The 27,535-nt window shown below is 42.1% G+C and overlaps 1 protein-coding gene across 4 annotated transcripts; it reads right to left on the minus strand.

Annotated features, from left to right (window-relative positions):
- Positions 1–1,265: 1,265 nt before the first annotated feature.
- LOC143005296 (RNA-binding motif, single-stranded-interacting protein 2-like) lies at positions 1,266–27,535 on the minus strand. Of its 4 annotated transcripts, none has more exons than XM_076156610.1 (14): positions 27,376–27,535; positions 17,623–17,786; positions 13,320–13,378; positions 12,050–12,141; positions 7,659–7,816; positions 7,400–7,479; positions 7,194–7,303; positions 6,962–7,005; positions 6,684–6,777; positions 6,484–6,534; positions 6,241–6,351; positions 6,043–6,123; positions 5,807–5,894; positions 1,266–5,669 (listed from the first exon to the last, which is right to left on the minus strand). In XM_076156610.1, exons 1-13 carry the CDS (start codon positions 27,445–27,447, stop codon positions 5,814–5,816), a joined length of 1,197 nt encoding a protein of 398 aa, XP_076012725.1. In that variant the 5' UTR covers positions 27,448–27,535; the 3' UTR covers positions 1,266–5,669; positions 5,807–5,813. The 4 variants fall into 4 exon arrangements, with proteins under 4 accessions (XP_076012725.1, XP_076012723.1, XP_076012724.1 ...); XM_076156608.1 differs by having other exon boundaries at positions 7,167–7,303; XM_076156609.1 differs by having other exon boundaries at positions 17,623–17,789; positions 27,376–27,534.

Raw genomic sequence — 27,535 nt, forward strand, 5'->3', positions numbered from 1 at the left:
ACTTTTTTCAGTAGCTTGACAGCAGCTCAGCTATTGTAGCTTTTCCAGTGCTGTTTTTTTGCTGCAGAACGTTACACTTAACTTGCCGCTATCCCAGCATGCAGCACTCATCCAGGTCACCAAACTTATCCTTATGGTAAATGCAATCTACACATCAGATTCCTGTCCAATTCTAACTCTATTTTTTGTTTTATTGCAACCTTACTCATATTCAATGTAAATATATGTAAATACACAAACTCTTCCAATTTACTATTTTATTAGCTTTGCAAGCATAACAGCACAAACCTTTAACATTGCCCATTGCAGTAGCTTCAATGTAGCTAACTACTTTTCCTCAGAGACTTGGAATCCATTTCAAAGTAGCGAGCAACCTGAGATCAATGTTTGTTCCTTTGAGTTTCATTGTGTAATTAGTACAATCAGTTTGAAGTTGTGTGTCTGCCTCCTGTGTGGATGTGTGGAGGGAGGACAGGTCCATCATGTCCATCCTGCCCAAAAGTGTGTTTAAAGCTCGTTAGCCTCATATATAGATAAAAGTAAAGAGCCAAACACAGAGGCGATTATAAATCACTTTCCTGACATCTATTGTTGTGTATTGCTGAGCCAAAAGTCAAATCACTTTCAAACTCAGGAAGGATGAGTTTAATTTCCCCAGAGATCACAAAGCTGAAGCTCAGTTGTCATGAAGATCATCAAAGTAAACACGTAATGTTTTAATGTATGTATCTGTTTAAGCGTGCATGGGAACTTCCAAAGAATCAGTGCGTCTCAAAAAGCTTCAAGTCTTTCAGATATTTAAGAATAATTGTTCCTTTAGGGTTGTGTGGGAGGCTGTGTGTGTATGTGTGTGTGTATTTAAGAACATATTGTATTATTGGTTATTTAGATATCAGTTGCAAGTTCTATTGTGACTTTAATGTGGCCTTTTGAGACGAGATTTCATCACAGTGTCCATAGTTGATACCTGGTAGTAGAGACACTTATATAAAGATACTTTTTCTAAATACATTGTAATCGCTATTTCACTTTGTCAACATCTAAATAAACTTTATTCATTAACATTGTGTCGCTTTTATGTGTGTACATGGTGGATATTTTAAAGAACTCCTTTAAATTGCTTTTACCACATCTGTAGCAACTATCAAGAGAACTTTTATATGTCGTTCAATGATGGAATTGATGATGACATCGCCCTCTTCTTGACGTGTTTAGTGCCACTCTACAAATTACCGTAAGACAGAGAATTAAAATTCACCCAAACATTGAAACAAGACTTTTATTAAAAAAAAGAAAACAGACATATTCAAATTCAAAGAGAAAACCAAGAAAGAAGGAAATTTTCAATCAATCAATAAAAAAAACACAAGTTACAGACAATTTAGCAACTCTGGCACAGGAAGACAAAAGTAGCCAAGTGGCTTTTGCAAAATAACCAAATATCAAAACCTCTTTCCTCTAACAAAACTGTACAAAATGAGTTCTTGTATAAATAAGAAAACTGTTCACAAGCAGCGAGGGAGACGAGCCCAAAGGATTTTCAACGCATCACTGATTCACACAAACTTGCTTCATACAAAGTTTCCGCTTGAGCAACCTCATGACACGTGTTTTGTAGTTTTCTAATTAGTTTTTTAAAATTTGAGACGATTTTTTTCGTATCTTCAATAATAGAAAACGTGAAGAGCTAAAATTGCTTCTTACCAAAACAACAGTAAACGATTTCCCTCATGTCAGCGGTAAAGGAGGGCTGAGGAAACTCTGTATCAACCAAATTAAAAACATAAACATGAGACATTTTGAAGATCCAGATGGGGCAACATCTGACCGACTGTTTGGAAATCCTGTTTTAGCAGCAAAACATTTTGAAACTATGAAATAAGCCGTTGAATCTACGCGAGGATGGACAAAAAGAGCATTAACATGTTTTTTCTCATAAGTGCAAGAAGCTTTTTCTTTCAATTATCGTCTCTATAGAACAAACCACAGGTGGTCGTAAGATTCCAACGTTTCAGATGTGATGCAAATTCATCTTGAGAGCATCATGATTTCATGATAAATAAACTAAATAAATAAGCACTGCATTGTAACGCGGTCATTTCATAGTTCCAAAACCCTTTTCGTAGTAAAAGTGATGGCTAACACATGGAATATCATTTATTTCCTCTGAACATACAAACAATATCCATGACATTTTCCTTCATGGTGCACTGAATCTGAAAACTTGCTATTCACTGTGTAATCTGGACAGGTTATTCATCATTAAAAAAAAAGAGAGAGAGAGAGAAGGAGAGGAAAAACACACGCACATGTAGAAACGAATGAACTGGTGTGAGGAGGAAGGAAAAGTAGACTATTTACAAAATGGCTCTCGTGTTTAGTCGTGTTTGACACCGTCAAACAAACTGCACAATGCCCTCTGTAGGTAATCGAACTCAGGATGAGTCTGTTTACATGCAACCTCCAATCCTCCACCACTGAAACTGCTGGATTCCTCCGCAGGTAAACATGATTGAGTTGTGAAAATCAGCTGTTGTTTGATCCCTGTGTGTGTGTGAGGATGGATTGAAGAAACACACACTTACTGCATTTTATGTTTTTGTCACTCTTGTAGAAATGAAATAAGGACATGCCAACTATGTGTGTGTGTGTTGTGTGTGTGTGTTTGTATGTGTGGATGAGCGCCGCGTACGGGCGTCAGAAAGCTCGGCCAACAAGGATGGATGGCTACAATGTCTTTGGTTGCAGAAACGAACAATAGAAACACAGCAACAACAACAACAACAACAAAACAAGAAAAAACAAAATCATCAAGACAAAAAAAAATCATCAGAATCAATAAACGGTGCCCGAAAACAAGCCTAGAGAAAATCTTGATCGCTCTGTGTTTTCACTGGATTCAAAGACACCGTGACTGCTTGGTGACCTTTCCCACACGTTTCTCTATGTACAGCTGAGTGTCGGCCCTGTGAGATATCAGGCAGTTTGTCCAGAGAAAAGCGTTAAGGCTTAGCTTAGAAGTTTTTTGCGGAATTTCGGATCAAATTCATTCAGACTTGCTGTCTCACTAAAGGCTGTAAGAATCATCTTTAATGGCACTTCCACGGTCTAGCGAGCAGTCCTTTGTAAAACCATTTAGTTCTATTATCTACATATCTACAGTTTTTCGATGTTTATGTATAAATTAAAGGTTGACGCATCCAGGTGTTGCCGTCTGCCGTGATGAGATCTACACTGAATATGCTAGAAGGGCCCAGACGTCGGCGGGCTTGTATGTACAGAGCCTCGGACGCAGCGTCACTCAGTACGTTTACATGCAGACGGAACCCCTTTAAGGCGTTTTAATGACAGCTTTGTCCTTTATAACATTTGGAGCTATAAGTCATAGAATCACAATTATGTCCCTGGAATCCTCTGATGAATCTCTCCATTAATAAAAGCCACGCCCATTTTCTCTGTGAGTTCATTTTCCACAATTTTTATGATTTCCCCCAATTTCTTGATTTTAGCTCAGCTGTAACAAAACGTAAAAAAAAATCGTTGTTTTTCGATATTTCTGACCATTTTCCTGAAATCTGGTGCCAAATTCAAGTAGGCGTGGCTGAATGGATTACCGCAGTTTTCCTAATTCCATCAGTAGGAGGCACTGCAGAGACTACAGAGAGACTTAACGCGCTGCAGGCATGTAAACATACTGAGTGTGATTCTTTCTGGACCAACAACGACTAAATGAAGTGAGTGCTTGATTCAGCTCTCGACTCTGAAAAGGCTTTTTTCTCTCCTTTTTTTTGTTACAAACACATCTGGAAACAGTAATTTGTGTAAAAACTAAACGGAAAAAACTTTCTCTCTGTGCAAACGCACATGAAAACAGCATCAGTCCCGACACAGAGAAAAGCAAACATCTACTCTTGTTCTACAGCTAAACTCTAACCTACTTTAAAGATAAAATTCATCAAAAACAAAATAAGGCAAAATAGCTCAAAAGATTTTCAAGTGACAGACAAAAGAAAAAACAACTCAATTTCACAACTACTTCTACAAACAAAAAGCTGAAATCATTGACAGAATCAAACTCAGGTGACAACAGCAGCATTGATACAAAAAGAGACTTTCCTCTCACTCATTCTTCTCTTCTGGGACTTTGTTAGTCTTCTGTTCAATTTCCCTCATTGCTCTGCTAAACTATATCTTAATTTAGTAACTGCAATGGTCTTTTGTACACATAATCTTTTTTTTTATATCATTCTTACTCACTCTTATTGTGTCTAAAGTAATTGATTCTGTTTTACTCCTAGAAATTATTAATAACCCACCAGTCTAAAGTTATATCTGCAGTTTAATTCTTTTTTAAATGTTGCTTTTGTTTGCCACATAACACAACAGAAATGAATCTGGAGGCTTTTTCCATTTCAGAATTGAGAAAATTCGTCCACATTCCTGGTTTGTTGTTTATGAAGAGTTTCACAAGATGTTTTTACTTTTTCAGTGGCAAATAAAAGCCAATTTCAATGAATATTAAAAAGCGGAAATACATCTTTAGACTCCCGAGGGTTCATTTATCTAGTGATACCTGATTATTTGCTTGAACAAAACCGCTTAAAACCACTTCTCATGGACTTCTCATGTAACATGGAATTACGTTAAAACAAAAATTAGCTTTAGTGTGAAACTTACACTTGTGACGGACTTGAATTCAGCTTAAAATGATCCAAGCATCAATAATTTGATCGTGATCATTACAAGAATAATTTTGTTTCCATTCACCTCCCAAACAGAGCTTATGAATGTGTGAATGCTCCAAACGTCCATCTCAGCACATTTTTAGACGAAAGTATTAAATAACCTCTAACTCTACAAAATAGAACTCTAATTAAAACATAAATAGAACTTATTGATTGTCTTTTGTTCATTTATGAAAGAGTGAACTGAATCTGCCGACAGTATAAACAGTGGATGTTATCATCATCTGTGCGTGAATAGAAACACGTGCAGCAGTTACAGGAAGAAGTAGCTTTAAACGGTTTGCCTCCCAAAACGCCAAACATCAGAGCGGCTAAGACGATCCCACTCTTTCAATCTGTACAAACTGTTTCCTCACTGCGGCAAATAGAAAACAATAGACACCAGGAAATAAAAATAAAAGTTGCATATTTTACAAAAAAATAAAAGACACATTGTGTTTGAACTCTTCCTTGAATCACTCTGAAATTTCCAGAATGCTTTTTAAAAATAAGAATTTGTTATATTACTTGCACAAAAATAATGCTCTGTGTCTTTTCCTCCTTTCTTATTTTTCTTTGTTTTATTTTTTAAAACTTATGGTTATTTTTCTTTTCTCAGTTATCAAAATAGAGCAAAGCTTCACTGGAGAAGGTTCCCACCTTTGGTTGAGCAACTCTGGAAGAAGTGAGCAGAAACATCTGATGAAGTAAGTGTTGTCCTTTAAAAAAAATACACACACACACACACACACAGTCACACACACACACACACAGTCACACACAGTCACACACACACACACACACACACACACACACGCACACGTTCCTTTTGTCATCCATGTTCAAGTTCAGGTGCCTGCTGATGGTACGGAGCACAGTTCTCTTCCAGCTGAATCGTGTTTGGTTTGATTCATGTTGTGCCCTTAGCCGTCTCGCTGAGCCGACCTGGGAGCACAAACGACTCAGTCAATACCGATCAGTGGATCAATACACAGCACTGATCACCTCGAAACATTCACTCCGACTGCTTCACCGTCTTATAAAAGTGTGTACATGCGTGCGTACATCTGTTGTGTCCATACCTTAGCTTCACTTGGTGTGCTGGTACGAGTAGTTTGTGTGTTCTGAAGGAGTCTCCATGGCAACCTGTTGCTGCTGACCACTGTTCTCCTAAGAAAGAGGCGCAATGCAAGCTGTGTTCATGCTGTGTTCAAGTGATTTTGGAAATCAGGAAATACCAAGTATATAGGTCAGATATTTCAAAGTTTCGTGCTGTTAGGCGAGGTTCGTTCTGAGTCTGAAGGGAAGTGCTTCATACCTCTACTGGGACATTGGATGGAGGCACTGGGGTGTACTGGGGGATGTAGGTCCCCTGCATAGTTGTGTTGGCCGGAATATACTGCAGAGAGGAACAAAGAGGGAGGGAAGCGCTACATCAGTATAAAACTGGAGATAATCTGTTTTTACAAATCAGCTCTTCGCAAATGTATTACGTGTTTATCCTATTGGTACTGACCGTGCCCGTGCTTCCCAGGGACAGGTGGCTCAGCTGCTGGGTGAGAGGTCCCATCATGGACGTGGGCTGAATGGACATGGCGTGATCCATCGTTGGGGTAAGAACAGTGCCCTGTGAATGCGCAAAGACTAAATGAGGACTAGAACACGGCGTGCGACTCGAGGACACGCTGCGGGCTGTGCGACAATATTGCAACATGAGACGGAGGCGGTGATACTGAGGAAGAAGTGAGGGTCAACTCACAGCTGGCTGCATGAGGTATGATTGGTGGTGCATCCAGGACGGGTTGTGCACCTGTAGACAAAATGGTGTGAGAGTCACTCTGCTGCATTCACAGGCCCCTCAGTGCTTTTATAAACATACTAAGACTGTATGGCTTTAAAATACAATCCTACCCTGACTGATGCATTATTTGGTCTCAGGTGTATAGTGAAATGTGCTACCTGGTAGGAGGAAACAGGAGAATGCATGTAGGGGGAGAGGGAAGTCTGGGCGATCATTCGATTGGGAGCCAGACTGTAGGGTGATGAGTAAAAGCTGCAAAGTGAAGAAAACACACCATGTCAACAATCCCGTCAACGTCCATCTTCATACAGTGAGAAATAGTGTCTTAGTTCCTCTAGAGTCCTGCGGGGGGCAGTGTTATACCAGATTTGGCGTACTACACTGATTTTATTGGAGGGTTGGGACTGTTTTCTGTCAGTCTATGCATTCCACTCACCCATTTTGTAAGGCTGTAGGGTCATACGCAAGCGTCATTCCTCCCTGGGAAAACAATAAAAAGCATTCAGAAACAGTGAGGTCATGCATCACCGCCACAATCTGTACTTAAACAGTTTTGCGAGCGAAGACTGCAATGGATCAAATTCAACTTAGAAACTTTGTTGTGCCATGAGAAAGGTAAGATAGATGATCACTAGGTATACTTTAGGATTCCAAGGCGTCCACTTTACCGTCTCTCCGTCTCTGGCCCAGGGCCTCCCGTTCTGGAGGTATTTTCCCTGGTTCTGCCTCTTCTTCTGACCTCCGTCGGCAAACTTACATAATAATGGCTCTGTGGGCACTACGGAAGCAACAGATCAAACGAGAGAGATAATTAGTCACGGTGGAAAACAAAAGCCTTGCAACAACAGCAATCAGGCTCCTTTAAGAGACAAACCTGGCACGCCTGCTGGAGTTTTGATGAATTTGCCATTGAAATGCTGAATAATGGCCTCACACTTCTCTGTGGACTCCATTCTGAAACAAAAAGCCAAACTTGAATGTTACGTATGGAATGTTGTTTATGTGACATTGAAGCCAGAGCTGCTCTTTAACTAAGTTGTGTTTGTGGCCATACACTGCATAAGCATGAAATATCTCCTACTGACACACACCACCATGGAGTCCTGTATTACATCAGGGTGTTACAGTCTAACCTGGCAAATCCCACACCGCGGCTGGTCCCATTGGCATCTCGGAGGATGCGTGTGGAGATGACCTGGCCAAAGGACTTGAGCATGCTCTCTAGCTCCTGCTCATCCATAGACACTGGCAGGTTGGAGATGTACAGGTTGGTGGGGTCCTGCTCCTGTTGCTGTACAGAGAGTAGAAATGAATGTCAATACACATACAGACTGTGTTTAGATACAAACAAAGGGATGTGTTGTTCACTGATGGTCTGGTAGATACATTTCCCCTTACAACACCACCATGTTACAGGGTGGGAGCGGTGAAGTCCGATGTTAGTATCTACATAAGCAGCACGTTACTGTAACACATGGCCATTAAACAGTAACGCCTATGCACTATCCTGGTGCAGGTTGTCTTCCAGTCTGATAATTAAATCAATCGGCTTCCCTGGCTGAGAAAACGTGCATGAAGCAAGCTCCTGCTTTGAATAACAAACAAAGTGCGTCCTGTAGCGGCGTCGGTACCCCGACTCGGCAGACTCCATACTGTCCGACTGGCGGCGAGTTAACCGTGCTGTTCCGGGAGTGAGTGGAGTCGGGGTACCAGAACCACTTCAATATTATAAACATGCTACCATGTTTATAATATGATGATGATATGTTTTTTTGGGGGGTATGAGGATCTGTGTTATAAGATAATTTACAAGTTTCCCTTTCCTACAATTTAATAAGTTGTTGCCAAGCGTTATTTATCTCCTCTTCCATTTGTCTACTCTTTAATGGTGGGTTTGTGCTTTGTGCAAGAATATAATATCGCAATAGAAAATACTGAGAGAGATGAAGAAGGAGCAACGAAGAAAACTCCAATCGCATAATATGGTTGCAGTCCCAGCTGAACAGGAGGCTGAACTTGGTGTATAATTCTGTAAATGTACTTTGCAGCTCCAATCAAGCTCTGTTTGAATTGTGGATCGGTTTTTCTAGATAAAGTCAACAGCTATGATGCAGTGTTTGGTTTGCAATTACGCTTAAGTGTTATGAAATTCTGCTATTTGCCGCCGGCTTGCATCCTCGTGAGTGCCGTAGTATTTAGAACCATCCACCATAACCCTTAACCTGACTGACAAAACTTGAAATTAAGTTGAAATATTTCTAACAGAAGGCGATAAGATGACCTGTACTGTTAAATTATTTAGGAGAACACAGTTTGTGATTACAGAAGAAGAAAACTTCCAATGCCGACTGCCTCTGTTGGCACATTAATGCTTCATCACATCTCATGTTATGGACCTAATAAAGATAACACTTTAATCTCTAATGACTCAACTATGAATACGGATATGAGTAAACTTCCTCACAAATAAATCTACATCGCCCTGCAAAGATAATGTGGCTGAAATGTTGTCTAATAAGGTAACATGGCGAAGCTGCAGGCAAATGAAAGAGCCGTGACAATTTCAGTGATTTAGAGACGTTTTGGTGAGCCTGTCTTGAAAGTGAAACCTTGTGTGACTGTGCAGACACAGACAGGAAGCCAGGCATGAAGTTAAATAGTTCCCAGAGCAACGGGAGCCTGGCAACCAGGAGAGGAGAGGCTGGGCCAAAGGAGGGGAAGGGAATACAGAGAGAGAGAGAGAGAGAGAGAGAGAGAGAGAGAGAGAGAGAGAGAGAGAGAGAGAGAGAGAGAGAGAGAGAGAGAGAGAGAGAGAGAGAGAGAGAGAGAGAGAGAGAGAGAGAGAGAGAGAGAGAGAGAGAGAGAGAGAGAGAGAGAGAGAGAGAGAGAGAGAGGAGGACGGGAGGCCGGGAGAAATGAGTGGCATAATAAGCTGATATTGTGTACAGAAGGAGGGAACTGACATGATAGGAAGTAGTGGGAGTCCTGAGTAATGAAAGCGTAAAAGAAGAACGAGCGGAGAGATGAGTGCTGATAACATCTCTTCTTTGAAAAACCTGTTCTATTTCTCTTTCATTTTCACTTCAGCTCCCACTGCCTAACTATCACTGTCAGATAGCAAACCACACATAACAAAGCTGTTCATCCGTGTATGACAGAAACTGGCAGACAGAAGTGAAATTCCAGTGATAATCGCGCGAACAAGGCATCGTCCACGCAAGTAGCCAGATGCGACACAGTCGCCTCAGTTGGCACGGAGGTGCAGCTGAATGTGACATGGGAAGTTGCTCTGGCTTCCTGTGAGCTCATCGATCTGGATGTGAGGAATCTATGACTGCATTTATGGCATTAAAGGTGTCCACGCTTTGTCCTCTGGAATGGTGATTTACTGCCCTCATAAGTGGCCTCTGCTGTTAGCAGTCAGTCACCTGGCGAGGACAGGAGGAGCTAACCTATTTTCTGAGTCAATCTGGGTGCGGCAATACTAATGACCTGTTATGTAATTTTAATTATGAGACACAAGTACATACTGAGGTCACACGCCAAAGAACACAACGTGGGTTAAGACCCTGGAGCCGCCACGATTAATCGCTTATAACTGACTACTCGAATGACAACATAACAGATTAAAAACAAAAACGAAGATTCAGCTATGTTCAGAACCATGTACAGAACCACCTCAGGACGGCACACAGGTGATTTGATTGATACACTGGACACTGTTGTCATAAACAGTATAAAAATTAATAGTATAACAGTATAACTGTCAAAATACACACAATATTTAGTCGACATTTTGTCAGATAGATTTCGGAATTTGCTTTTTGAATTATGAATCCTTCTAGCCTCTCTTACAGTAAGAAACAGACTCTGCAGGACAAATAATCAAAGTATATATGTATAAAAGTATCAATTATCATAACATTTGACTGGGAAAGGTCCTAATTCAAAACAATATTCAACCTGATTGGGTATGAAAATGTTGCTGGACCCAACCCAAGCACGTGTGAAAGGAATCTGCCAAGACGTCACGGCAGCATTTGTGCCAGGCCCCAGATAAGCCGAGTCTGCCGAGGTGTGTCTGTGTGTTTGGCAGATTTGCCTGCTTGTGTATGGAGTGTTGCATGTGAGCTGACGTCTGAGTTTGAACAGGGCGGTGCTGGGAAGTAAAGGAGGAGGCTATTTTTAACCCCGCCATTGTTCCCCATGTCCCTACGCACACTGCTCCTCTGGGCCTGCTGTGGTGCAGCCCGGAGCCTGGGGTGGCCCTCTCCGGGACCGGGCGGACGCACTGAGGACGGGCGAGAGCAAGGCGTGGCTCGCTCTGCTGCAGAACAACACGAGCGCAGCCACAGCGGAGGCTCGCACAAAAAAGACGTGCCGTTCAAACTGGTCAAACCGCACTGTGGTGTTTGATCTTAAACATTGATTTTAAAGAGTTGCCCAGTTTTGTGACCTGAAATAACCCAGTGGCTCCTAGCCAGCTGTGTATATTTAGGTTTTTATAGTGGTTATCAACACCTCTGACTGAGCACATGTTGTCTGGGTGAGTCGAGTTTTGGTATCTAGTTGCACTTGTAGGGTATTGCGATACACAGGATTGTGTGGCACTCTACCCAGGAGCTGCAGTGAACCTAGAACCAGTGTTTAGTTGCACTGGACTGGCTCGGGTCAGCTGGCAGTGTGGATCTGTTACAGTTTTCCAGGGCCGGGGCTGAGGGAGACCGCGGTGTTACATTGCAGTGGTGCTGTTTGGGTGCAGAACTGAGGGAGGGCAGGGCAGGGACGTTGGATTGGTGTGTATTAAGTGCTGGTGTCAGCCCCAGGCCTAGGCCCAGATGATGGACAATGCCAAGCCATTGTGCCTGTCCCATTGACGGTGGGTGTAGTGGCACCCTCCCCTGGGCTCCTTCATTGAGGAGCCCGAGAGCCAGAGGGGATCAGCTTAATGGGCCGACAAGAGTTGCTTTGACTGCAGACACTCGGACAAAGAGTTCGGCACAAGCGCTACAAACAGGAGCAGGTTAGCAACATACACAAGTGCGAAGAGAAGAGGGTGCGAGGCGAACGGAGAGTGGAGGAGGCGGAGAGGGCAATGGAGGAAAACAAGAGGGGGGGGCAGAGGATTAACAGGAAAAGGGAGAGGGAGTGGTGTGAAACGTCTCAATTTGAAGGAGGTGTTTCTGCAACTGTCTATCATTAGAACTAGCCTCCAGTGAGGCAAAGCAGCGTACACACCTCCCTTTAAACCTGCATTCATCTTGTAACCTCTGCAGGAGGACATTTACTGCCGGCCTATCACAGCAGATCTTTAACATGATAGAGAGGGCGCGACGGCAACAGATAGGGAGCGTGAACTTGTTTTGTGTGTTCGCCTGCGTGTTTGTTTGAGGGACCACGACTGTTCGCGGTTTACCAGAGGGGCTCTCTAACAGATCAATACGGTGGAAGGAAAAGCCCAGGGGTGAGAGGAAGGGGACAATTAAACAAGATCGTATTGCGGATGAACACGGGTTAAACTTACTTTGGCCATCTGAGCCTGGACCCCGCTGGACTTCAGAGCTGTAACTGCCTTCTGTGCTGCTGCTGGACTGTCAAAGTCCACAAACCCATAACCTGCAATACAATTACAGATTAGAACTATCAATTTTTTCATAAACAGCAAGGTGTCGACAAGAAGCAGCAGTGGGAGAAGCACTGGAGTCATTTACCTGAGTGATAGTTGACTTTCACCACTTTTTTTCAAGTGTTAATGCTGTGAACTCTCATAGTTTTGTTTTACCCTCTGGTTAAAAAATCATAGTCAGTTTTAGGGATTCTCCATATCCAATATAACAATATAACAATAACAATGTTCTTCACTTAGTCAATGTAAAATGTGAACACGTAAAGTAAAGTAACCTTAGGTGCCTTTCACACTACAGGAACATTTTCAGGAAGTTGGGCACTTTCCTTCATTTCAGGCCCAGACCCATTTTAGTGCCAAAATGGTTGTTCTGGAACTACTTCCAAGCTCCGCCTCTAAGGTAACTACTCTAACTACTCAAGAAGAGCTGCATGGATCGTCTCCCAGCCCGAACAGGAGGACCGGTGCCATTTTTGAAATCCTTGCATGCAGAGATTGTGGAATATTACTGGAAATGTCACATGATTTCTCTTATTCTCACTGCCAAGCCTTTTTCTGGTGTCGTGTTTGCATTAACACACATTCTGGCATCCCATAGCAGTCCCGTCAAGACCAAAATGTCTCGCCATGGGTCAATTTTCCAGCCATTTTTCCTCTTTTTTTCCCCTTCTTCTTTGTCCTGCTGGTTTGTTTGTTTTGGTGACCTCTTCCCTCACTCAGATATTCAGAAGTTGCAGTAGCTTTTGTTAAAATAAAAGACACCAAAACGAAGAGTGCTAAGGGGGGTGCAGGTCCTTACAGTAGATAGACTTTGCGGGGGAAACATCAGTAACTCTATTTTCCATCCTTCTAATGGCCGCTACATCAAGAGGGAATCGAACTTGCTGAAGGAACCACATTGTTACTAGTCCTGATGGTGCAGTGAAGTTGCTACTATACTGCCTGTTGTAACCCATGAGATATATGCAGTAAAAAAAAACATCTCTGGAATGTTGTGGAGGAAACAAGCCTCCCAGATGCACCCCAAAATGGAAATGTAAGTAAAACACTAGTCACTCAATGTAGTACTATCTACTGTACATCCACTTAGTAAAAGTCCATTGCCCCTCTGATGTCTCTTACAATGTAAGATCTGAGTGATTAAATGAAAGGAAATGACTTTGCTCACCTTTACATTTGTTTGTGGTTTTATCCAAGATAGCCTTGGTCGACACAATCTTTCCATACCTTCAAAAAAGACAAGAACAAAACAAAAAAGTCATCAGTGATTGAAGAGGTGACTACAGGGCAAACAGAGGAATCTGCTCCTACCACTTGCAAGCCACTCCTCCCTCACTTCCTCAGGCTCTATGGCTGCAGGTGTAAACATGAATACATACTTTGCGCAAACCCATTGTGTCTTCCTAAACCGATCATAAGTGTCACAGTAAACATTGTCTGCCTCCGCCCTTCTGTTTTTGTCTGCTGGTGGACCCTGTTGTTTTCAAAAGGCAGGAGACAGCACCCCAGGGCTGAAACCATGTGTTCCAAGCACTGTCGGCTCCTAAATACAGCTCTGCTCTTAGGTATTTTTGTCCAAACATCTCACTTCATGAAATGAGACCGTAAAGTGCTGCTACAAGCTGTGTCTGCCCAGCAAATTGAGATAATGACTTTCCAGGGAATGCGTACATATGCTTGATCCATTTTGTAGAGAAGGAGCCACACAGGGTATGGCATACAGTATAAAGTGGCATTCTGTTGTGCTATTTAAGTCCAAAGTTCTTAGTGGGAAAACAGGACAGAGGCCAATCAATAACACTATACAGAGAAGAATCAATTAATGCATTTATCATTAAACATTCATGGTACGAAAATCAGTAATGTGCTGTCCATGAAAAGTGTTGTAATAGATGTGAAGCGTAATGGAATGCAGTGCTTTAAGACAGTGCATCAGCACTACAGTATAATAGACCTGCCCTTGTCTGCAGTGAGGGAAGCTGGTGTTCCTCTGTTTGGGCGACATGGCGTCTGGGCGGAGTGTACTCTGTAACCTGATGCTTCACCCCTCCGGTTTGCTTTCCTTCCCACCACGTCCCTCTCCTCTCTTTTTCCACCCTCACATCACAGCCCTCTGCGCACCGCTGGGTCCTACGCTCCTCGTTTTAGAGGGCGTTTGGCCAAATGACTCAGATCTGACTAAGACAGCTGCGGCGGAAACACCAAAGCCTCAAGTATTCACCTTTAAAATGACAGTGACTCATATCTATTTAGTTAAGAAAGCACCTGCACACACAGAAAATGAATCTTTCTTATAAAACAAACTGCAGCAGATTTGTGTGCAAGTCATCAGGCATTATATATTCATCATGCATTGCTTAAAAGTCGGCTGACCTTTTCTGCAAGTTGCAAAGCAGTCATGACGCATCAATACATGCAAGCTTAAAATAGTTCATACAACACAAATCACTGAACCCCTGTTGATCATACAGAGGTTAACTGGAGGCATCGCAAACACAAGCTTCCAATAGTGATTCAGGTTGATGATCTAGGTCACAAAAATGAAAGTGTCATTTTTATAGCTACACCATCAGACCACTTCTTGTTTTGCATTCATGTTTTGCATATAGTGAGTGCACATATCCACCAAGTTTGATTACGGTGGAATAATTCTCTTGTGAGCCACGCCCGATCAAATTTGGCAGCGAGTTCAAGAAAAAAGCAGTAAGGAGTATCAAAAACCGATATAGAACTTTTGTCCAGTTTGGTTCAGACATTCTACACATGAAACGTTGTGACAAGTGACCCAAGACTGAAGGAGAAGATAAACAAAGACCTAAACAAAATAAAATGGTGGAAAATCTAGTTAGGCAAAAATGGGTGTGGCCAACACGGAAGGAAACCATGGAAGGATTTGGGTTCAAACCTTTTAGACCCAAAAAACAGGCTGAATTGCCGAATTGAAGTCTGTCAATAAGGTTTTGAGATACCCTGCTGACAGACACACAAATAAACGAATAAGCAAACATACTGACAGCATAACTTATGGTGAAAGTAAAGTTACATGTGTGTTACATGTTTTTCCCGTACAGAAAGTTCAAAGGTTGGCAGGCAGTGACAGTGTGACCCTCCGCTTACCTCGCCCCATCTGCAGCAGCCCTGCAATAGCTCTGACCCATATAGGGACATTCTTTCCCAGCAGGCCATGCTACTCTCTTCCCACTCACTTATGTTCCCATTGAAGAGTACCCCCCAAAAATGGCCTCTCTACACTTCTCTACAGTGTTTCCTCTGTCACGTTCCTGTTTTAAGCTCAAAATCCCAGTCTTTAACAAAAAGTATGTGAGCTTTTCTTGGCTCTATCTGTCCAATTCAACTTTTTTTAAACTTTGACTAGGCAAATGTATACACCCACGCCAATGTTTACATGACTATTAGATACAAGCCATGGAACATTCGTCATCCTATTCAGTTATTTTGAAAGTTTTGATGCTGGCTTATGGGGAGTTAGAATGGTTAAATGGCAGAATCAAATAAAAATATAACAAAGGGAGGGGTTGCGGTTCAAATGGTGGCATTATCAAATCTAGTCTTAGCACTAAGAGCCCGTGGAAATGATAAAAGCATGGCATGGGTGTTCTCTCTCCGGCTTCACAGGGGCTTAACTATTTGAACATAAATCATTTCTGTGACATGAAGCTGAAGCCTGGAGCCAAAGCCAGTTTGTGTACTTTATTACTGGATTTGTCTCACAGTGTGCACGTCTACATTCCCTGCACCCAAGCCAGTCTCACAAAAGTGGAAGGTTAGATCAGGACATGAGGAGATGACTTACCCCTCTCTGGCCCCCTCGCCGTCTTTACCTTCGTCTCTCCTATTTCCTGACTCTCAGCGTTACTTCCCCCTGTCCTCAATTTCCATCTGAGCCGTTGCCGTTTTGAAAACAATTTGGATTGTTGTGCGTTCTTTGATCTAATTTAATCATGCTCTCCTTGCCTTTGTTTATTCTGCCTTCCAACCTTCTTTCTGAATATTAAATTATGGCTGCAAACGATTCCATTTCTTGTGCCCGTCAGATGAAGAGAATAGCTGCAGACATCACAGCTGTTCATGAGATTCTACACAACTCTCTGCCATCATGGACGACTATCTAAACATAACTGAGTCCACTTAACTTGGACTGAGATTCAGGTTGATGATCTGGGTCACAAAAATGAAAGTGTCATTTTTATAGCTACACCATCAGACCACTTCATGTTTTGCATTCATGTTTTGAATATAGTGAGTGCACATATCCACCAAGTTTGATTACAGTGGAATAATTCTCTTGTGAGCCACGCCCGATCAAATTTGGCAGCGAGTTCAAGAAAAAAGCAGTAAGGAGTATCTACACAACTCTCTGCCATCATGGACGACTATCTAAACATAACTGAGTCCACTTAACTTGGACTGAGATTCAGGTTGATGATCTAGGATGACCTACCCGGGTTCTGGTCTGACTCAAGGCAAATGTAACCCGTAGTGTAAAACCAACCAGCACCAAAGCTATACACAAAACCAAACAGTGACATTCTGTTGGACAATGACTTTTCCATCTATGTAGACTGTATTGACAAACAATTGTCAAACCCCATATAACTCAAGCAAACAGCCTTCCGTGTGCGAGCCTTTTATTTTGTCAGGCCCAAATCAGATCACATTAAAACACACTGAGCTTCCACAACATGTGACACATTTGAATTCACCCACCTACACAACTAGTTATATACACCAACAAAGAACGAGGCTAGCCAGCAAGTGTGTGTTTCATTTTGGAGTTTCGACCTTTCATAGTCCATGGTTGTTGCCATGGACTACAAAATACCATGTTTTCACTTAGTGTGCAGCTGGGGAGAGCAGAAGTGGACCAATGGCTTTTTTTGCAGATGAAAACATTGAAGAGGTTTCAAAGTGTCCCTATTTAAAAGCTCTAAAGCAGCTTTCGGGTGCTTTCGCATTCACACTTTTTGTTTTGGTTGAATCGAACCCTAGTGCCTTTGACCTGGAACGAACCTCACAGAGAAAGGAAACCGAGCCAAATACAGGAAGTAAAACGCATTGCGGGTTTCTGTTATTCATACATGTTGGCATCAGGCACATCAGCCTGCAAGGGGAGCCTGGGACAATGGGTTGCGTGCAACTGTAACTATGGTGACGTAAATGCCTCCCCTAAATCTGAGTGCTGGATTTGTCAGCCACACTGCGTCTCCATGTCTGGTCTACTTTATCTTATTAAATGGAGTATTTTACTGGAAATATCTAATACGGTGAAATCCTGACCAAACTGCAATTTAAACGACATAGAGGAATTGTATTAGCATATAAGGAGACATGGAACTCTTCAATACATCAGAACCGTAGTTACGTAGCTTTGACAGGTAAGTGACATCATAACGTTGTGATGTCACACCTCTCCGACTTCTGTTTTCGCATTGCTGTTGAAATGTACTCACGGTTGGCAGAGCTTGACCAGGTCCTGGTCTGTAGTTCCAGGATGGAGGCCGCGGATATACAGGTTCGTTTTACTCAGCTGTTCCCCTCCCCCACCACTGCTGTTGCTGCTGCTGTTAGTGTTGGGACTGGGGGGCGCCATCTGGTGGCCGGAGGACACATAGGCCTGCTGCGAGAAGAGAAAAAGTCATAATTAGCGTCGCTATGTCTAAAAACAATGATCCGGGAGCTTGATTAAAGGACATCTGTGCTGTTTCTCTTAAATGTAAAAGAAATTAATAGTTTAGTGGTGCAGGCTGATAAAAGAGACTCTTGCATGAGAGAGGCGATTATGTGGGAGTTGCATAAAGTGATATCATGCAGCCCTCATGTCAACACTCACCAATACAGCTTTCTGAGGGGAATGTAGGGCCTCCTGCCTCCCCGCTTCATATAGGGAAAAGGGGGCCCCCTATGCTTTCTACATACTGGTTGACGTATTTTTTTTACTTTTGGGACCACAAAAAATGCTTTGCGGTGTGTGTCCAAACCAAAGCCTTAACAAAACTCAGCCCAACATTTAGTAAGTCTGATTGCACGGAATTAAGCAATAGACTACACGTCAACAGTGCCATCCGCCTCTTTCTCCTCTGCTGATAAGAGCAGATGTTTATAAGCAAATCATCTGTTGAAGCTGGTACGTCTCTGTTGAACTTGAGTCCTCTGACTTTTCCCTCTCACGTCTACGTCTAAGCTGAAGAGCCAGCAAGATCCCAAAAGGCAAAAAGCAAGAACACGGTTAAGCTCGGTCTGAAAGATTTATCTAAACAACAGAACAGAAACCAGAGGATTTAAGATGAAAAACAACAGCTCTCCAGGAGTTCATTACTGGATGACATTCTCATGTTGCAAGTGTTTGTATTACCCTGCTGTATTCATGCCACACAACATAACAAAGCTTATACCACAACTAAACCTCATCCACGCCTTTTTCTGTAGGCTATCTCAACCGTGAGCACTAAGAGCCAATCTTTAAATCATGGCAATCAACTTCTCACTGCGATTAATTCTGTACCACAGTAAGCAATGTGCCATCTCATCTCAGAACTAAATTGTGGTTCTAGTTGAAAAAAATGAAACAAAAGATCTTGTAAGTGCGAACAGCAATATATATTAGTGGGGTAATTGAGGTTTCTTCATCGATTCATTCGTCAGGAATTCATAAAAAACATTCCTCTTTCCAGGAACAGGCCCATTGGCTGCTCACCAAATCAGACACATAGAAAAAAAGCAACACTTAAGAGCAGAGCATGCTGGCCAGAAACGGTTACTCAGTGACTCTTCATCTGACAGCCCAGAGTTATCATTCAGGGTTGCGTATGAAGGCCAGTTTTCTGATAGATCTCTGCCTCCCTGAGTAGTTGCAGTGCCTCATTTGTTAGATCGTCCATTGTCCTCCTGTCACAGGAGGACAATGGGTTAATTTCTGGAGGGAGGAAGGGGGTCAGTGATCAGACCGGTAGTGTTTAGGGAAAAGCCCAGCAGGAACACACAGCCACAACAGGACCACCAGAAACACCAACCAATCCCCCCTAATTAGACACCGTCCATGAGGCATGGTGTCCCGCTTTGTGTCCACTAAGACCCCCCCTCCCCCCTCCCACCCCTTTTCTGCCAGCAGCATGCCTAGCACCCTCAACAACACACTCATTCCTCTGAGGGTAATCCTCTCCTACACTACTGTTGACAGAGCCCAAACCTTTGCATTTGTTTGTTCACGATAAATAAGACGGTGGCAAGTCCTGCTCTGAAGTAAAACAAAGAGAAGAGCTGCATACACAAATGCATGTGTACATAGAACAGAATAGTACACACTACAGGCTACTACAACAGAATACGTTCACGGTGTTAGTTGGTGATATGAGTTGGCTGTCACAATTTATCTATCGTAATCGACTACACGATTAAAAAAACAAGATAATCGATTATTCTGCAAAGTATTGATCTAACTGCAGTCTTCTTTACAACAACAGAAATCAGCTGCATGGTAAGATTACACCAAAGCAAGACAACTTCTTCTTCTGTTTGGCAACTTTATTCTCCCCTGTGCCTTAATTTAGTTTAACGTGTTTAGTGATTAAGCAACGGGTAAGATCAACTCATTTAGTGTCTTTTTCCATGCTATTAGATAACAACTGATGAAAATATCACACCATTTACAAGTCTGTGTCTTAGATGGCACAATCATATCAGAATTGGCCGAATTATGATGCTTTCTTAATTAATAGCTGTAATTGGGGATTAATGGAGCAATTGAAAGTGTTAGGTGATACGATCTTTTGGGTACATGACCTTGCGAATAATTGGAGGGGGTTTAACTTGTTATCAAAAGACAAAGAAGTGCGTTTAATCCATCTCCTCAGTGTGCTGTGTGAAGGTTGCTAATTTGTGGATGAAAGAATAGAACAGCAGAGATACATAATCTCTCTCTCACACACTCTTTAACAGCGCAACAAACTCAAGCTTCAGACTGTACAAGGAACATATCAACAACACAGCCGCACAACAAGCTCGATAAAGGCACAAAAATGACCCCTGTATTACCGATACACTGTAATGTAAGAAATTGTCGTGACTTTAATGAATCTGTTAATGAATGTCATATGACCGAGCTGACACACACAGCTTGTCCAATGATGACAGGCTTGGAGGGTCCCACTGTGCAAAAGGCAAAAGTGTGTTTAAGATGCCCGCAAACTTACGTCAATGAGGACAAAAGTTGCCCCATAAAAATGGATTATTTCCTGATGTGTGATTTTTGGATTTGCTCCAGAAAAAGCAAGAATGCAGAGTAGGTAATGCACATGTACAGGACGCTCACGCTAATTGTACAGTGAAGGAGCGTTCACAATGTTTGTACATGTAAAGTCAAATTACATTCACATAATCTAGCTCCGTTAACTGGTCTGACTGTGATGTTTGATAAGATTTTGAACAAAAAATGACTTAATGACTACAATCCAACTTTTAACATCCATGTTAACATTCAGACTACAGTCCCAAAATATATGATTTGCTAGGAAATACATCTCAAACTGGACTTCTTTACAACTGCTAACAGACTCCAACCCATTCCTTAGATTGAAGAAATGAATGCATTATTTACTCCAAAAATCATTCTGCTCAGAAGACATCAAAGCAGCCCAGTAGCCCCTTTTAACTCTGCAGGAAAGGCAACAGATGGGCGATCACATGCAGTTTTCAGCTGCTTTGTCTTCAAAATATGCACATCAAAGAATGTGTTTTAGCCCACTCCCACATAATGCCAAGTATGTACTTTTTTATATTAAATGTGTACATGTAGAGCAACTACACCAGCAAACTCCTTGTATGTGCAAATATGTCCAATAAAGCCTATTCTGATTCTGATTCTATTCCACGCGATGACATATTAGTAATTAGTAATTATTTCCTTAATCGTTAAATGTAGGTTCCCCATTTTGACTCTAATATCTGAAAACAAAACAAAAACACATGATTAATATCCATATACCGCCAAACTGAATCATATCAGCGATATCTCCAAATGTTGCATCTCCTGCTACGTCTGTTTCACATCCTCTCTCGCTCTCTCTTTCTCTCTCTCCCCAGCTCTCTCTCTCTCTCTCTCTCTCTCTCTCTCTCTCTCTCTCTCTCTCTCTCCTTGTGGGGCTTTTCCCTTTGACCCCAGTTTGACCTGGAGAATTCCACAGATTTCCTGGCTGTTGGGGGTGCCCACCTCCCCGTGTCCTGGCTGCTGCCGCCTGCAGCAGAGCGTCTCCTCTCCCAGTGAAGAGCCAAGCCTGTGTGACCAGCTGCCTTACAAACATGTTAACATGCAGATTTATAGCCTGGATGAATGAGTGTGTGTAAAATTACTCTGCTGAGCTGCTGCTCACACTTTGGGATATACCAGGAAAATAGTATTGAATTGTAACAGGAATCATATTAACTACCAACAGTAAAATCAAATCCAAAAGGAATCCATTCCCAATAGTACTATGGATATACACAGCTTGATGGATAAAATCAGTAATATATTAAATATATTTAAGCTCTCACCAATGAAAATGTGCCATTTCAGCTGATAAATGGTTAAAATTATCTGGTATTAAAATAGTTGATAAATTCCTGATCCATCAGAAAATAGTTTGAGCACAATAAATTCAGCACTGTGTGAAATCAGACCATTTCCTTTGTCTGTCATGTTGATAAATAAGGGTGTGGACAGGAAATCCATCCACTTCATCAAATAGACTGTTTATATGTCACAGGAAATACAGAAAAGCTGCTTTAATTCTAAATACAAGATACACGTTAGGTATGATTAATACTTTTACACTGGCTTAAGACAGATGACGACTGTGTGGCTGGTAAAACTGTGATCTTCAATATGACAGCAGACAGGAAGTTCTCTGTCTACTCCTGATCTTATCACGCCGCCATTTGAATGATAAGCCCTGCATTCCAACCTGGTGACAGGGACACCTAAGTCACGTCCCAACTCGTCCCCGAATCCTCCTCCCCTTCTGTCTCTCTCCGTGTCTCTCTCTCATTCTCTCTCCCTCTCCTTTGTTTTATCTTTACAGACTGTGCACCAAATAATCCAACTCGTGAGATTGTTGCAGAGGAGATTTTCGATGCACATGCTCGTGGACACTTGGCCATCAAACTGGGTCAGGTGGCGAAAGCTCGCCAGCTTGGAAACAGATACCTATAAACACTGGCCACAGCGCAGCGAGAGATCTAACAAACACTCAGTGTCTGGCATCACTGCAGTCCAGGTATCAAATTTCTGACAGCTGTGCTTTCTCCAAGGACTCTCTCTCTCTCGCGCTCTCTCTCTCTCTCTCTGTCTCTCGCTCTCTCCCTCTCTCGCTCGCTCGCTCTCTCTCCCTCTACCTGTTCACCTTGGGCGGCGACCACTCTAAACAACTGTCACATTAAACAAAGGCCAGAGATGGATAAACATATACAGTGCCTGGAGCAGAGCCAATGGGACAAAGGTGGCTGTGACAGGTCCAGTTCAGCAAGAATCAAGGCACCAACACCAGCTTACTTAATGCAAAAAATGCAAAGATGGCAAAGTAGCCAGCTGCTCTTTTTGGTATGTAATGTATTTCCTCCTGCTTAACATGCTTGCGTGAGCATATTTGGTGTATAGCAGCATGTCGCACACACACACAGTAATTATCTGTGGCATTGCAAAGAGACAATGTAACTAAACCGAGTCCTTTTACACCGCCTGCAGAATACATTATTCAGACTGCATTCCATTCCATTCCATTAATTTTGTAAACAAGTCGCTATCGTTTCACCTGTACGCAAAATTAATGCTGTACCAGTTACCTGACACTATATACGTATATAAGTATATCCTATAGTACATATGTACTGGAAACTCAACGACAACCAACAATTCAATGTGAATTGAAAGTGAACTCCTGCCTTTAGAAATAATTTACTATTGTTATTTTGCACCAAACATGTTTAGTTCTGGAAATACTAAGTTTGTATCATACCTAGATTGTGTCATGCATTGCATCCATCAGTATGAAATAACACTCACATGATGTTAACCTTTAGTGAATCCCTATATTATACTGACTTAATGAGTTGGAAGAAACCTCAGACATTTTTACATTCCATCATTCGGTTGATGCACTTTAAAATAAACAACGCCCAGCCTTTCTGAGCTCCAGGGAGCTGTGTCCCCATACAAGGACACTTCGTATTTGACATTTAGTAACAATGAGGATTAAGCTTAGATCTATGGCTGTCACAACTCTTTACATTCATTAACATTGTTGTCTTAGAATCAAATCCAGAACAACAGCAGCAAGCACATGTGGACAGCACATGTGGAAGGATGATGCATTTTGGCTGTTTTGTTTAAAGATCAATCACAGTATTGGCGGTGCATCAACCCAGTACCTGTCAGGCTTTATTAATTACTGCCAATACTTGTCCCTGTTACTTGTAAACTCTCTGTTCTTCATCTTGAACTTGGTTAACATACATTTGCCATGGTTCTACCAAATTCTCAAAGCTTAGTTTTTATTTTATTTCCCATAATCATTGATCTACCTCTCGGAATACGAGTTTTGTGGTTGTATTTGGAACATCAAAGGACAAAATTGATGATTATTGTGCATATTATGGTTATTATTTCTTCTTCTTTAATAGCCATGATTCTTCTCCAGCCATTCTCCAGCCATATGTCACAAAACTTCATTGAGCTCATGTAAATATGCACCCAGCATGGTTACAGATTGACCCACTCAAGATTAGCACCGACAACCTATGGCGACACAAACCTGCTTTACCTGCCAAACTATTGCAGAACGGCTCGTCGCGTTTTAATGAAGGTGTCTGCATGAAGCATTTTTATCCTACATGAGCTATTATTCAGATTACGAGTGCAACATAGAGGACAAACAACCAATGCTACACATTTCACTCGCCTCACTGGGATTATGATGTATATATGGCAACGTGAGTCTTTCAACCAACTGCTTTTGTTTGTTAAGACTTTTAAATTCCAAAAATTCCACTCTTGCCTGTCTGAGCGTCAACTAGTGCTGCACTGAAGTAAAATCATACAACGGTCGAGGTAAAGAGAGCACAGGTTCACAAAAGGTTAGAATGAGCAAGAAGTGGTGAAATCTGAAAGTTTGTGCTCACTTCTGTTATTGCGCCATGTGCGGAACGGTCTTTTTAGTGGGCCTCTTTCCATCCCACAGATAATTCGATGCTCCTTTAAATGTATTTCTCCTTTCTTATTGTGCTCGTTGTGTTTTGCTCCATTGAAGTGACTAGTGAGGCATTAACACCTTTAAATTCCCACCAAGATGAGAAATAAAAATCCAATTGACTCACAGACAACAAGCCATTTGACAAAGCCGCGACACCGTGAGAAGCGACAAGCCGCCTCCGTTTTCCATCCAGGAAGTGTGACGCAGGAGACGGACAAATTTGATTTGAGCACATTAATGTTATTTATATGAGGCAGGAAATCAGATGCTGAGTCAGGGGAGGAGCAGCTGGCTTTAGGCGCAACACAAACACCGAACACCTTCACTCATCTCGTCCAGTTATCAGCTTGCGCACAATGAGCATTTTGTTGGCCCCTCCACATGTTTACTTTGTGTCCAGCCTTTTGTTTAGTGTATTTTTGCAGGTATGTCAGAACGGACAAGGGCAGAGGGAAAGAATGAGAAAGAGGTGGAGGAGGCAGGAGGAAATGTGAGGAATCATAACACAGGAACTTGACCTCGATGTGAACTTTTAAAAAAAGCTCGGGACCACTGACATACTAGAGGAGGAAAACATGCTGGACTTCTTATCTTCCTTACTTTTTAGTTTTACTTCACTGATAACATGACCTTGCTCAGATGGTATGTTATTATCAGAATCATGGAAACCCCAGGTTCACGTTTCCCTTTTTAAATCTAGCCCACTCAATCTATTCATAATGTGCAGTGAAGCGCCACCGATGGACATAAAGAACGTACTTGAGATGGAAATACATTAAGGCATTTAGCTGGTTTGACTTTTGGAGAGACTCGGCGTGAACATTCCTGGATCAGCCTCATTATAAGCAATCAGTCCCAAAAAGCATAAAGCTTGGCCTCACACTGACACTCAGGGCGTTTACATGCACTTTAAGGCTTCAATCATACGGCGATTAAGGCAATAAAACGTCTTTTTCAAACATCATGTAAACACAATAATGTGACTGAAATTTGCACAAATCTAATACTTACTCCGAGTATTAGACCTAGACTATAAAGGCATGTAAACATCTTAAACATAGTACACCGCCTCTGCGTATGTTTTCTCAGTTATGTTCCCAATGGGCAGATTAATCTCATACTGCAATGTATAATAGACTCCAGGCATGTACAAGGCTTAATTGCATTTTTACATAAATTGGGGTACAAACAAATAATCGTAGTGCTGTGTGAACGTGAACATAGTCACTCTGTACCTTTACCTGCATGCTTGCACCCAATGTGGCTTAATCTGATTGAGACATTTACATGCCGGAATATATCTATGAACAATGGCATAATCTAGGTCTGTTTCTCAAAGCATACTTCAACTTGTGCTGATTTCAGTCACATGGTGCATACATGAACTCTGGGAAAATGTATTTAATGCCTTAATGACAGTATAATGGAAGGTTGAATGTGCTTATAAACAGTGTGTGGGAGGTGTGGATATGAAAAGTAAATAACATCACTATGAAGAAAAAAATACAGTTTTAACTCACCTATCCAGTGTGTGTGGATATCTAATGCGTAGTACACATGTGGCATTGATATTAACAGAGTCACTGCTGTTTGAAGCAGGGCATTCAAGGACAACACACACACTGTCCATAGATCATTAATAGGAAATCAGCTACTTAAAACATTATTGAGGTCTTGCAACAGCTCAGTATCCACATTGAAGCTCTCTCTGGACTAATACAGTTTAGGAAATTTACTTTTTTCAGTTTATCTTCTTTTTAATTTGATGTTTGATATTTCCCATTGCTTCTTGGTATATTAATCTGTTATGGTAAGGAGTTGTTTATCTGATAATGGCAGCATACATTCAGATGTGAACATGGTGACTTAAAGGAGGTCAAAACGCATTACATATAAAGTAATTAACTAATTAGACAAGCATGTTGTATAAACTTGCAACACAGGTTCATTCAAATTATATCACAATACAGTACAAACACAATACACAATCAAGTCTGGTTGAGCCAGACAAAATTGGAACAGAGAGGAATGAGGATAAAAACCAGATGCAAAATCCAAACATACTGTTATTTATATCATTTAAGTCTAATGTAAAGGGATTTATGATCGCTACTAAATTCTGATGTCCATGGGAGACAAACTGTACAGTCTGTCTGAACAAACGAGAATCTGTGAAGAAACATCAACAATAATCCGATCATCGGCGTAATTTGGATACTTTCTACACTAAACTACCTCAATATTCTCCATATTGTTTCATAACATGGACACTAATATCCTCTCCTGTCCTCTTCAGAGCGCTTACAAAGTGACAATGTCAACACAGAGCGTAACCAGGAGCGCATTCATCATTTCTGGGAATGTATTCCTGGTGGGATTCATGGAGGGGTGGGGCATATTCCGCTTTCAGATGGGAAACGAGGAGAAAAAAAACTTTGCAAACTTACGCGGCGACGCAGACAATGAAGAGCCGATTAAAAGTGTCGATATCCAGCGAGGGGAGAAAGAGGCACCGTGTGTTTTTCCACCGTGTTACCCCGGCCCGTGTGTCCACCCTGCCCCCCACCCTGCACGGGCACATTCGCGGACAAGACGCGCTATCCCAGCTCGGTACAGTTCCCCATAAAAGTTGCTCTCCACCATTGACTTTTTTTCCTCCTCAAATGAGTGAGCAGAGCCCGTATCGACAGCCCCAAACTGTGGCACACAAACGCCACAAAATTAAAATAAATAACCCCCCACCGGACCGCCCCGGCCTGACAGGTCCGAGCGGCAAGGAAATGTCCCACCTAGAAGCCCCCCGCCGCTGCCGCCCGAAAGCGGCGTTTCTCTCCGCCAAGTCTTAAGTTAAATTCAGAACGTTTCGCTTTTCAAGGACACTGCAGCTCACTGTCACAAGCCTTTTCTGTCGCCACACACGCTGCCGTGTTGCCCTGCGGGGCGAACAAGCGTAAAACTGAAGAAAATGTCCGAATCCTTTACCTTTTTGTTGTTTCTGTTGTTATAGCCGTTGTATGGGTTGATTCCTGTCCTTGGCGGTACGGAGAGCAGCATTTTTCTCGGCGCTATGTCCGGAGCGGCGAGCACAGCCCAGGCTGCCAGCTGACGTCAGCATCTGGGGAAGTTGGAGCTGGAGTCCCGC

Source organism: Genypterus blacodes, unplaced genomic scaffold, assembly GCF_046128005.1.
Source record: "Genypterus blacodes isolate CSIRO-AG114 ecotype Tasmania unplaced genomic scaffold, CSIRO-AGI_Gbla_v1 ptg000070l_1, whole genome shotgun sequence".
Lineage (NCBI taxonomy): Eukaryota > Metazoa > Chordata > Actinopteri > Ophidiiformes > Ophidiidae > Genypterus > Genypterus blacodes.